Below are 11,672 nucleotides of genomic sequence, written 5' to 3' on the forward strand. Positions count from 1 at the left end.
CTGAAGAAATAAATTGTGAGAGAACTGAAGTATCCAATACAGGGCTCCTGTGTTTCAGTTGATTATAGGACATGATTGCTGAATTTTGCTTCTCCTGCTAATTTTTACTCCAGGACATTTTTCTTTCTAAGTTGGACTTCTTAAAATAATAATCATTTCGGCTGGGTGTGGTGGCTTATGCCTGTAGTCCCAGCAATTTGGGAAGCCCAGGCGGGCCGATCACCTGAGGTCAGGAGACCATCCTGGCCAACATGGCAAAACCCCATCTCTACTAAAAATACAGAAAGTAGCCAGGCATGGTGGTGCATGCCTGTAATCCCAGCTACTTGGGAGGCTGAGCCAGGAGAATCGCTTGAACCCAGGAGGCAGAGGTTGCAGTGAGATCGTACCACTTCACCCCAACCTGGGTAACAGAGTGAGACCCTGTCTCAAAAAAATAAATTGAAATAAAAATTATTTCTTGTAATATGCTAAAATATTCAAAAGATACTTCTTTTTACTGTTAAAGCTGAAGCTTTAGGATTGTGAGATGAATCAAATGATTTTAAGTTGGGGTTTTGTCCCTCTCGTTTTCTTCTTTCTTACCTTTCCCTTTTTCCAGGAAGATACCATGGAGGTAGAAGAGTTCCTAAAAGAAGCCGCAGTAATGAAGGAAATCAAGCATCCTAATCTGGTACAACTTTTAGGTGAGGAACCTTGCCTGAACCATAGATATCCTCCAAAAATGCTTGTCCTGTAACCCCTTCTTATCTCCAAATGCCCTCTTTTTTTTTTTTTTTTTTAGAGACAGGGTCTCACTCTGTTGTCCAGGCTGCTGTTGAAGTGATTTTCCCATGTGGGCCTTTCAGTATGTTGGAATTACAGGCATGAGCCACCATGCCCAGCCTTCCCCCGCTCCCCCAGCCCCAAAGCTTTCTTTTCAGTCACCATGGTGGAAGCTGCAGGTTTAAATCCACTTCCATAAGTACTTATTTTAATCAGTAGGTTCCATGTTTTAAAATGGCCCAAGAAGCAGTGGCCTGATTGATTTTAGTATATAAAACTGCTCAGTTTGTACTAATTGCCCCAGATTCAAAGTTCAGAAGTGTTCAAAATGGTACTGAACCAAAAACTCATGAAATGTTTTTGCAAAATAAAGAGACATTGAAGGACTGTTGAAGCAAATTAAAAACTGTGACCACACCCATCAGTTTACCTTTACAAGCAGGAAATGCTGTACTATGTTAGATTGGCTTTTCACTGTTCAGGTCACAAAGAACTCTTTTACTAAGCTCTTTTACTTTTTAAAAATAGGGCCAGATTTTTTTTTTTTTTGGATGGGGGGTATTTTTTGTTGTGGTTTTTTTTTTTTTTTTTTTTTTTGGATATAGAGTCTTGCTCTGTCACCCTGGCTGGAGTGCAGTGGCATGATCCTGGCTCACTGCAACCTCTGCCTCCCAGGTTCAAGCTATTCTCGTGCCTCAACGTGCATCACCACACCCAGCTAATTTTTGTAGTAGAGACAGGATTTTGCTATGTTGGCCAGTCAAGTCTTGAACTGCTGGTCTCAAGCGATCTGTCTGCCTCAGCCTCCCAAAGTGCTAGGATTACAGGCGTGAACCACTGCACCCGACCTCTTGTTGGTTTTTTATAAGGAATCTGCCATATATCAGTGAATTCCTTGACTATGGAAACGATGAAAATCATTTTACAAAGCAGTATTACAGGTGGGGCTCACATAGTCTTCAGCATGTGCACAATTGCTATTACTTTTGAGTAAGTATTGTTAGCCTGCAGTTGAGGAGGAGAATCAAAAGTGTACAAAAGTCTGGACATGTTGGTTTTCTTGGCCCCTTATAGAATTAATACAAGCACGCTGCTTTTGCTCAAACAGACAAATACTCAGAGGCATATGAATTCCCAGAGAACAATATAGTGGAAGCAAGGACTCCCATATAAACCAGCTTCTTAATTTTTGCTTATTAATTTCAGAGAATGTGGTGGTAAAAAGGGAAAAGATTACTGCCGAACTAGACCTGAAAAATTGTCAAATTATTCTTGACGAAAGTGGTTTGAAGTGTTTGAATGTACATTAACAAAAACAAGCACTATTCTTCAATTTTTAGGTGTCTGTACTTTGGAGCCACCATTTTACATTGTGACTGAATACATGCCATATGGGAATTTGCTGGATTACCTCCGAGAATGCAACCGAGAAGAGGTGACTGCAGTTGTGCTTCTCTACATGGCCACTCAGATTTCTTCTGCAATGGAGTACTTAGAGAAGAAGAATTTCATCCATAGGTGTGTAAAACTTACCTCTGACTAACCATGAAGCCATCCTGCTTGACATGCAGATAAAAGGAAGAATGTGAGAACCTTCCCAGAAAATTTCGGATGATTCAAGAAAGTAATTTCGTATTTCACAGGGCCCATTATAATGTCACTTCTAACTTGTAAACAAACGTACTGTACTCTGATTAAAGTATTAATAAGGGGCCTTTGCTGTTCTCAAAACTGAGAACTCTCTTTGGAAAAAAAAAAAAAAATTACAATAGTGATGGGGTCTTGCTATGTTGACCAGGCTAGTCTCAAACTACCAGCCTCAAGTGATCTTCCCATCTTAGCCTTCCGAAGTGCTGGGATTATAGGTGTGGGCCACCATGCCTGGCCAGAGAGCTCTCTTTATTTTGCCCAGCACTGTATCCAAGATCCTTTTTCACCATCTAGTGGCTTTTTTTTTTTCCCCCTTCTTGAGACAGTCTGGCTCCATCGCCCAGGCTGGAATGCAGTGATGCAATCTTAGCTTGCTGCACTCTCTGCCTCCTGGGCTCAAGCCATCCTCCCACCTCAGCCTCCTGAGTGGCTGGGACTATAGGAATGTGCCACCATGCCCGGCTAAGTGTTTTTGTTTTGTTTTGTTTTGTTTTTTTGTTTTTTTTGTAGACAGGGTTTCCCCATGTTGCCCGGGCTGGTCCTGCACTCTTGAGCTCAGGAGATACACCCACCTTGGCCTCCCAAAGTGCTAGGATTACAAGCATGAGCCACCACACCTGGCCTAGTGGCTGAGTTTTTAAAATAGTTTTCTGCCTTAGTAAATAACTTAAAGTCTTGTAGAAAAGCATCTATTGCTCACCTATCCCAGTGTACTTATAAATAGGGACCCATTTTATAAAGCCTGCTTTATTCTGCTTCTTGATGAGTGCTCTACAGTGATATATCATTAGTGGGCTTTCTAAGATGTTAGTGATTGTCGGAAAATACTACCATATTTGTCAGCACTTACTTAACTCTGCCTGTAACACAAAGAACCAAGAATAGAGTGTTCACGACCATTTTCCTCACCGTCTGAATGGAATCACATTAGGGTTCTCTTTCCCACAGAGATCTTGCAGCTCGTAACTGCCTAGTGGGAGAAAACCATGTGGTAAAAGTGGCTGACTTTGGCTTAAGTAGATTGATGACTGGAGACACTTACACTGCTCATGCTGGAGCCAAATTTCCTATTAAGTGGACAGCACCAGAGAGTCTTGCCTACAATACCTTCTCAATTAAATCTGACGTCTGGGGTAAGGTTGAAAGGGACTTTTTTTGGTGTCATTTTATTTTTTTTTTTAATGTCTTGATTCTTTAGAGCTTCTTTTACGATGTTCAGTGTCCTCTACCTTTACCTGCCATTCTTCTTCAGTTATTCAGCAAGTATTTGTTAAATACCTCCTAGCTGCCAGGACTGTGCTAAGAACTTTGCATAAAGAGAAGTATAGGCCTGGTGTGGTGGCTCACGTTTGTAATTACAGCACTTTGGGCCGAGATGGGCAGATCACTTGAGGTCAACAGTTCGAGACCAGCCTGGCCAACATGGTGAACTCCCATCTCTACTAACTACAAAAATTAGCCAGGCGTGGTGGCACATACCAGTAATCCCAGCTATTCAGGAGGCTGAAGGCTGAGGCAGGGGAATTGCTTGAACCAGGGAGGCAGAGGTTGCAGTGAGACAAGATGGCGCCACTGCACTCCAGCCTGGGCAATAGAGCGAGACTCTGTCTCAAAAAAAAAAAAAAAAAAAAAAAAGTGTAAAGAACAAAGTTTAGGGCCAGGCACAGTGGCTCATGCCTGTCATCCCAGCAGTTTGGGAGGCCGAGGCAGGTGGATCACCTGAGGTCGGGAGTTCAAGACCAGCCAGACCAACATGGAAAAATCCCGTCTCTATTAAACATACAAAATTAGCTGGGTGTGGTGGCGCATGCCTGTAATCCCAGCTACTCAGGAGGCTGAGGCAGGAGAATCACTTGAACCCAGAAGGTGGAGGTTGTGGTGAGCCGAGATCACACCATTGTACTCCAGCCTGGGCAACAAGAACAAATCTCCGTCTCAAACAAAAAAGAGGGAGAGAAAGTAAGTTAGTTTTAAAAAAGAAGTCCCTGCCTTCAGAGAGCTCACAGTCTAGATCTCATATTACATTGGAGTGCTGATAATCCTCTCTGTAAAGCATCTTATTTCCACATTAGGTTTGTTTTGTTTTGTTTGTTTGTTTGTTTTTGAGACGGAGCCTTGCTCTGTTGTCCAGGCTAGAGTGCAGTGGCACAATCTTAGCTCACTGCAACCTCCATCTCTCGGGTTGAAGTGATTCTCCTGCCTTAGCCTCCAGAGTTGCTGGGACTACAGGCATGCATCACCATGCCCAGCTCATTTTTGTCATTATAGTAGAGATGAGGTTTTGCCATGTTGGCCAGGCTGGTCTCGAACTCCTGACCTCAAATGATCCACCTGCCTTGGCCTCCCGAAGTGTTGGGATTACAAGCATGAGCCGTTGTGCCCAGCCTCACATTAGGTTTTGTCACTCATTTGCAGAGTACTGTGACACAGAGCTTTGTTTTTTTTTCAAGGGAAGCGTGATGAGGTTTCTATTGGGGGAACCCGCCCCCAGTATTTCACCGTAGATTCTTTCTATTTTCCGTAAGTGTTGGCCGGCTGAGAAATAAAGAGAAAGTGTACGAAGAGAGGAATTTTACAGCCGGGCTTCCAGGGGTGACATCACATATCGGTAGGACGGTGATTCCCATCTGAGCTGCAAAACCAGCAGATTTTATTAAGGATTTCAAAAGGGGAGGGAGTGAGAGAACAGGGAGTAGGTCACAAGATCACATGCTTCAAAGTGCAAAAAGGAGAACAAAGATCACATGCTTCTGAGGAAACAGGACAAGGGCAAATCAGAAACTCCTGATAAGGGTCCAACAAAGATCACAAGGCAAAGGGCAAAAGCAAAGATCACAAAGCAAAGGGCAAAGTAGAATTACTGATAAGGGTCTATGTTCAGCGGTGCACGTATTGTCTTTATAAACATCTTAACAGAAAACAGGGTTCGAGAGCAGAGAACTGGTCTGACCTCAAATTTACCAGGGTGGGTTTTTTCCCACTCTAGTAAGCCTGAGGGTACTGCAGGAGACCAGGGCGTATTTCAGTCCTTATCTCAACCGCATAAGACAGATACTCACCGAGTGGCCGTTTATAGACTTCCCCGCAGGAATTCATTCCTTTCCCAGAATATTAATCCTTGCTAGGAAAAGAGTTTAGCAATATCTTCCCTGCTTGCATGTCCATTTATAGGCTCTCTGCAAGAAGAAAAATATGACTCTATTCTGCCCGACCCCGCAGGCAGTCAGACCTTATAGTTGTCTTCCCTTGTTCCCTAAAATCGCTGTTACTCTGTTTTTTTGCAAGGTGCACTGATTTCATGTTGTTCAAACACACATGTTTTACGATCGGTTTGTACAGTTAACACAATAGTGGTCCTGAGGTGACGTACATCCTCAGCTTACGAAGATAACAGGATTAAGAGATTATTAAAGACAGGCATAAGAAATTATAAAAGCATTAATTTTGGGAACTGATAAATGTCCATATTAAAATGAAATCTTCACAATTTATGTTCCTCTGCCGCGGCTCCAGCCGGTCCCTCCATTTGGGGTCCCTGACTTCCTGCAACAGGTTTCATCTAGAATTTGTCTTAACTGATCTGGTTTCTACTGCTCTGAGAAGTAATATGACTTGGCTTCATAGACTGAAAAATCTGGAAATTTGGATTGTGGACCAATAGAAATAGTCATAGGATTCTAAGTCACTTTTAACTAGAAATCTCAAACTCAAATAACTGTGACAAAAATCAAATTTTTTTCTGCTCTGAATTTTATCTGATTTTAAATGAATCTGTTTTTATTTTACTCCTCTTATATTAGCTGACTTTAAAACTATTATACTTATTAGATACAATGGTTCTCCCTTATCCTCAGGAGAATACATTCTAAGACCCCCCTTGGAAGCCTGAAGCCAAGGATAGTGTCAAGCCCTGGGTATATAATCTTTATTTGATCTGATAACCGAGAGGTCTTCTCAGTGACTAAGGGGTGGGTAGCATCTATGTTGTGGATATGTTGAGTAAAAGGATGATTTGCGTGTGAGGTGGGAAGAAGAAGCATGGCTTGAGATTTCATCATGCAACTCAGGGCAGCATGCAATTTAAAACTTTAGAATTTATTTCTGGAATTTTCTATTTAATATTTTTGGCCCTTGGATGACTGTGAGTAGCTGAAACTATGGGAAGTGAAACCATGGCATAAGGGGTGACTACTGTATATCAAAAACTTTTCTAAGAATAGTTGAATTATGCCTCAGACTTCTTAAATGGTCATAGTTTATTTTCCCTCATTATAGTAAAGGAAAGCTAAATAAAAATTGGGAAATTTAAATAAAACTGTCTTGAGATTATCTGTAGCATTCCTGTTGCAAATATTTTAGAAGGACAAGCCGTGCTGTAAGAATTGATGAGTATATTATATATTAATGTTGTTGTAGTAGTGTGTGAACGTTGCCTAAAATTTGAAAGAGAATCACCTGATTATCTAAAATAAAAAATAAATCGGAGAAGAAACACTAAGTGCTTATTTTAATTCCTTATGCAGCTTTTGGGGTACTGTTGTGGGAAATTGCTACCTATGGAATGTCACCGTATCCAGGTATTGACCTGTCTCAGGTCTATGACCTACTAGAAAAAGGATATCGAATGGAACAGCCTGAGGGATGCCCCCCTAAGGTTTATGAACTTATGAGAGCATGTGAGTATTTTTGCATGTTTTAATTTTGAAGGCATAAGCTAGCAGTTCAGAATAGTTAACAAAATTAGAAATATTTCTCCTCTCAGTGTTGTTAGATTGAATCCAGCCTCATGACATTTAAAGAATTTATCATTGATCAGGCAGTTGTCATATCATATACCATTGAATCTTACTGGAATCCTAAGCATAGTTGTTATGGCCTAAATATTGACCCAGTTTCTCAGAGACATTTGCATATTTAATAAGATAAGAAATTGAGTTTAGAGATTAAGGTGGGGAGGACTGTTTTCAACTAGATAAAAATGGTTGCTAAAGACTATGAAGAATGCATAAAAATAACCTCTGTGGTGGATAAACAGAAGCATCTGATTGCTTGCAGATGAAAAGGTAGGAAAGTGAGTAGTGAATTAAATTGCAAGGTTTGTTTGTTTGCTTGTTTGTTTTTGTTGGTGTTATTTTTGAAACAGTCTTGCTTTGTTGCCCAGACTGGGGTGCAGTGACACGATTTTGGCTCACTGAAACCTCTACCTCCTGGGTTCAAGTGATTCTCGTGCCTCAGCCCCTGAGTAGCTGGAACCACAGGCACACACACCATGCCCAGCTAATTTTACTTTTTTTTTTTTGAGACGGAGTCTCGCTATGTTGCCTATGCTGGAGTGCAGTGGTGCAGTCTCTGCAACCTCCGACCCCCTGGTTCAAGCGATTCTCCTGCCTCAGCCTCCCAAGTAGCTGGGATTACAGGCGCCTACCACCATGCCTGGCTAATTTTTGTATTTTGGGTAGAGATGGGGTTTTACCATGTTGGCCAGGCTGGTCTCGAACTCCTGACCTCAAGTGATGCACCTGCCTTAGCCTCCCAAAGTGCTGGGATTATAGGTATGAGCCACCACGCCCGGCCTAATTTTTGTATTTTTAGTAGAGTCAAGGTTTCACCATGTTGACAAGGGTGGTCTCAAACTCTTGGTCTCAACTAATCTGTCCACCTTAGTCTTCCAAAATGCTGGGATTACAGGTGTGGGCGACCGGGCCTGGACCCAATTGCAGTTGTGTTTAAACGTAAGTCTGTGTTCTTTCCTCATTGAACATTGACGTTCTCTGTTGCACTTTGTCAAAAATGAACTCTGAGCTCCTCCTTTTTGATATCCTTTTATATTTCTGAATATATACAGTTGATTATTTGTATGGTTAGGCTGAGTTTGAAGACAGGTTTTACTTCTGTTATTTTCAAGTGGAAGAAAACTTGCCATTTTCTAAACCATCTCCCTGTTTCTCCTCATCCTTTTAGTAGAGGGAATAGGAGCTGAGGCTAAATTGAAGCCCCAGCCTTAGAAAGTGGGTTCATGGCCAGGTGTGATGGCTCACACCTATAATTCTAGCAGTTTGGGAGGCCGAAGTGAGCAGATTGCTTGAGCTCAGGAGTTCAAAAGCAACCTGAGCAATGTGGCAAAATCCTGTCTATATAAAAAAATACAGTAGTTTGAGATTGCTGTGTGCGCTCACTTTGGCTGGGCGCAGTGGCTCATGCCTGTAATCCCAGCACTTTGGGAGGCTGAGGTGAGTGGATCGCCTGAGGTCAGGAGTTTGAGACCAGCGTGGCCAACATGGCGAAACCCCTGTCTCTACTAAAAATATAAAAATTAACCGGACGTGGTGGCATGTGCCTGTAGCCCCAGCTACTCTGGAGGCTGAGGCTGGAGAATCACTTGAACCCAGGAGGCGGAGGTTGCAGTGAGCTGAGATTACGCCACTGCACTCCAGCCTGGGTGACAGAGTGAGACTCCGTCTCAAAAAAAAAAAAAAAAAATATTATCCAGGTGTGGTGTTGCAACCCATAGTCCCAGCTACTTGGGGAGCTGAGGCAGGAGGATTGTTTGAACCCAGGAGGTCAAGGCTGCAGTGAGCCGAGATCGTGCCACTGCACTCCAGCTGGGTGACAAAGCAAGACCCTGTCTCAAAGAAAAAGGAAAAAGGAATTTAGAAAGTGGGTTCATTATACCTCTGAGTCTAGAGCTATGTTGCTATCATTGTGAACATGCTGTAACTCTAATAAGTATACATCATGATGCATAGAACTCGTTATTAGATATACCACTGGATATTGAACTTCTGCAAGGAGTTTTTAATATTTTCTTCTTCTGTTACACAGGCTGGAAGTGGAGCCCTGCCGATAGGCCCTCTTTTGCTGAAACACACCAAGCTTTTGAAACCATGTTCCATGACTCCAGCATTTCTGAAGGTGAGAATCTGTTGGATTTACTGTTGGTGACTAGTTCTGGGTAGTGGTGGTGGTGGCGATAATGGTAATTACATTTAAAAAATGATCAACTTTTGTAGTTTTGGACTCTGTTTCATGGTATTGAATTAATTTTTGACCTTTATTATTGCTGTGTTGCTATTTTGCTATTTTCAGTGCATCTTTGTGTCTCAAAAAATTGAAATTATATTTTAATTAGAAATTTATTCAGCCTCCCTATCAGTAACCTTAGTAAGTGTGGTAGCTCTTTAAGCATCAATACTTAGAATGTAGGGAAGAAAAAAGGAAAAAATAAGTATAAACTACATCTACAAAGCAGAACCAAGTTGTAAAAACGATAACCAGACATTCCATTTCTGGAAATAGATCTTAAGGAAATAATTAAGAATATAAACAAAGATTTAACTACAAGGACATTGCATCAAAGTATAGTTTATAATAGTGAGAAATTATGAACAACTGAAATATCTACTGGACTGTAAATTATTACATCCATATAGCTGAATATTTAAAATGATATTCATATATATGTGTGTGTGTGTGTGTGTGTATATATGCACACATTTTTTTTTTTTTTGAGACAGAGTCTCACTCTATCGCCTAGGCTGGAGTGCAGTGGTGTGATGTCGGCTCACTGCAGTCTTCGTCTCTCAGGTTCAAGCAATTCTCATGCTTCAGCCTCCCGAGTAGCTGGGATGGCAGGCGCCTGCTACCACACCTGGCTAATTTTTGTATTTTCAGTAGAGATGGGGTTTTGCCATGTCGGCTAGGCTGATCTCGAACTCCTGACCTTAAGTGATCCACCCTCCTCTGCCTCCCAAAGTGCTGGGATTACAGGTGTGAGCCACGGCTCCCGGCCTTCTTGGATATATTGACATGGAAAGGAGTTAAAGGTTAACTTAGTAAACGAGGATATCCAGATGTCCAATAACCGTGCTCAACATTACTCATCATAGAGAAATACAAAATAAAACCACAATGAGATACCAATCCACGGCCTACCAGAAAGGCTTAAATTAAAATCAGACTGGCCTGGCACAGTGCTTCACGCCTGTAATCCCAGCACTTTGGGAGGCCTAGGTGGATGGATCACTTGAGGTCAGCAGTTGGAGACTAGCCTGGCCAACATGGTGAAACCCTGTCTGTACTAAAAATACAAAAACTAGCCAAGCATGGTGGGTGCCTGTAATCCCAGATACTTGGGAGGCTGAGGCAGGAGAGTCACTTGAACCCGGAAGATGGAGGTTGCAGTGAGCTGAGATCGCACTGCTGCACTCTAGCCGGGGCGACAGAACAAGACTCCCTGTCAAAAAAAAAGACTGGGCACTGTGGCTCACACCTGTAATCCCAGCACTTTGGGAGGCTGAGGCAAGCAGATCACAAGTTCAGGAGTTCAAGACCAGCCTGGCCAACATGGTGAAACCCCATCTCTACTAAAAATACAAAGAATAACTGGGTGTGGTGGCTTGCTTCTGTAATCCCAGCTATTCAGGAGGCTGAGGCAGGAGAATCATTTGAACCTGGGAGGCAGAAGTTGCAATGAGCCGAGATCACGCCATTGCACTCCAGCCTGGGCAGCAGGGTGAGACTCCATCTCCCAAAAAAAAAAAAAAAAATCAAGCCAAAAATAATAACATCAAATTTTAGCAAGCATGCAGAGTAACCACAGCTTTCATGTGAAATAGTATTGCCATTGGGGGACAGGTTGGCAGGGCCTAATAAACCTGAATGCACATATACCCTGTGATCCACCAGTTCTCCTACGTTGTGCCGATCAGACGTGCATAACATTGTGAACCAAAAGACACATAGCAGGATGATGCTAGCAACGTATTCATAGTAACTCCAAACTGGAAACAACCTAAACATCCATCAGGAGGAGAACGGGCGGATTGTGGTATATTCACACATTGGCATGTTACACAGCAATGAGAACCCCTGCCACATATAGCAGCATGGACAAATCTACAGAGACGGTACTGGGCGAAGGAAGCCAGACAAAAGAGTACATACTTTATGATTCCGTGTATGTATTTTAGTACTCTACTTGCCAGTTCTTTCTCAGTTGTGTGCCTTTTCTGAAAAGAACTCCCTTTTTCTGTTATGAAATTGTACTTTTTATTGGTCCCCTTATCTTCCTCACAGAGGTAGCTGAGGAGCTTGGGAGAGCCGCCTCCTCGTCATCTGTTGTTCCGTACCTGCCCCGGCTACCTATACTTCCTTCCAAGACTCGGACACTGAAGAAACAGGTGGAGAACAAGGAGAACATTGAAGGGGCACAGGATGCCACAGAAAATTCTGCTTCCAGTTTAGCACCAGGTATGGGT

At 42.4% G+C, this 11,672-nt stretch overlaps 1 protein-coding gene across 10 annotated transcripts in view; it reads left to right on the forward strand.

Annotated features, from left to right (window-relative positions):
* The window catches only part of ABL2 (ABL proto-oncogene 2, non-receptor tyrosine kinase), a 127,656-nt gene that overhangs the window by 105,337 nt on the left and 10,647 nt on the right, over positions 1-11,672 (forward strand). For all 10 annotated transcript variants that reach the window (XM_050783366.1, XM_050783414.1, XM_050783385.1 and 7 more), the window contains 6 exons: positions 602-686; positions 2,106-2,283; positions 3,364-3,548; positions 6,939-7,091; positions 9,238-9,327; positions 11,491-11,664. In XM_050783366.1, the coding sequence (XP_050639323.1) occupies positions 602-686; positions 2,106-2,283; positions 3,364-3,548; positions 6,939-7,091; positions 9,238-9,327; positions 11,491-11,664 (865 nt within the window). The remainder of the gene's footprint in view (positions 1-601; positions 687-2,105; positions 2,284-3,363; positions 3,549-6,938; positions 7,092-9,237; positions 9,328-11,490; positions 11,665-11,672) is intronic.

This window comes from Macaca thibetana, chromosome 1 (assembly GCF_024542745.1).
Source record: "Macaca thibetana thibetana isolate TM-01 chromosome 1, ASM2454274v1, whole genome shotgun sequence".
Classification (NCBI taxonomy): domain Eukaryota; kingdom Metazoa; phylum Chordata; class Mammalia; order Primates; family Cercopithecidae; genus Macaca; species Macaca thibetana.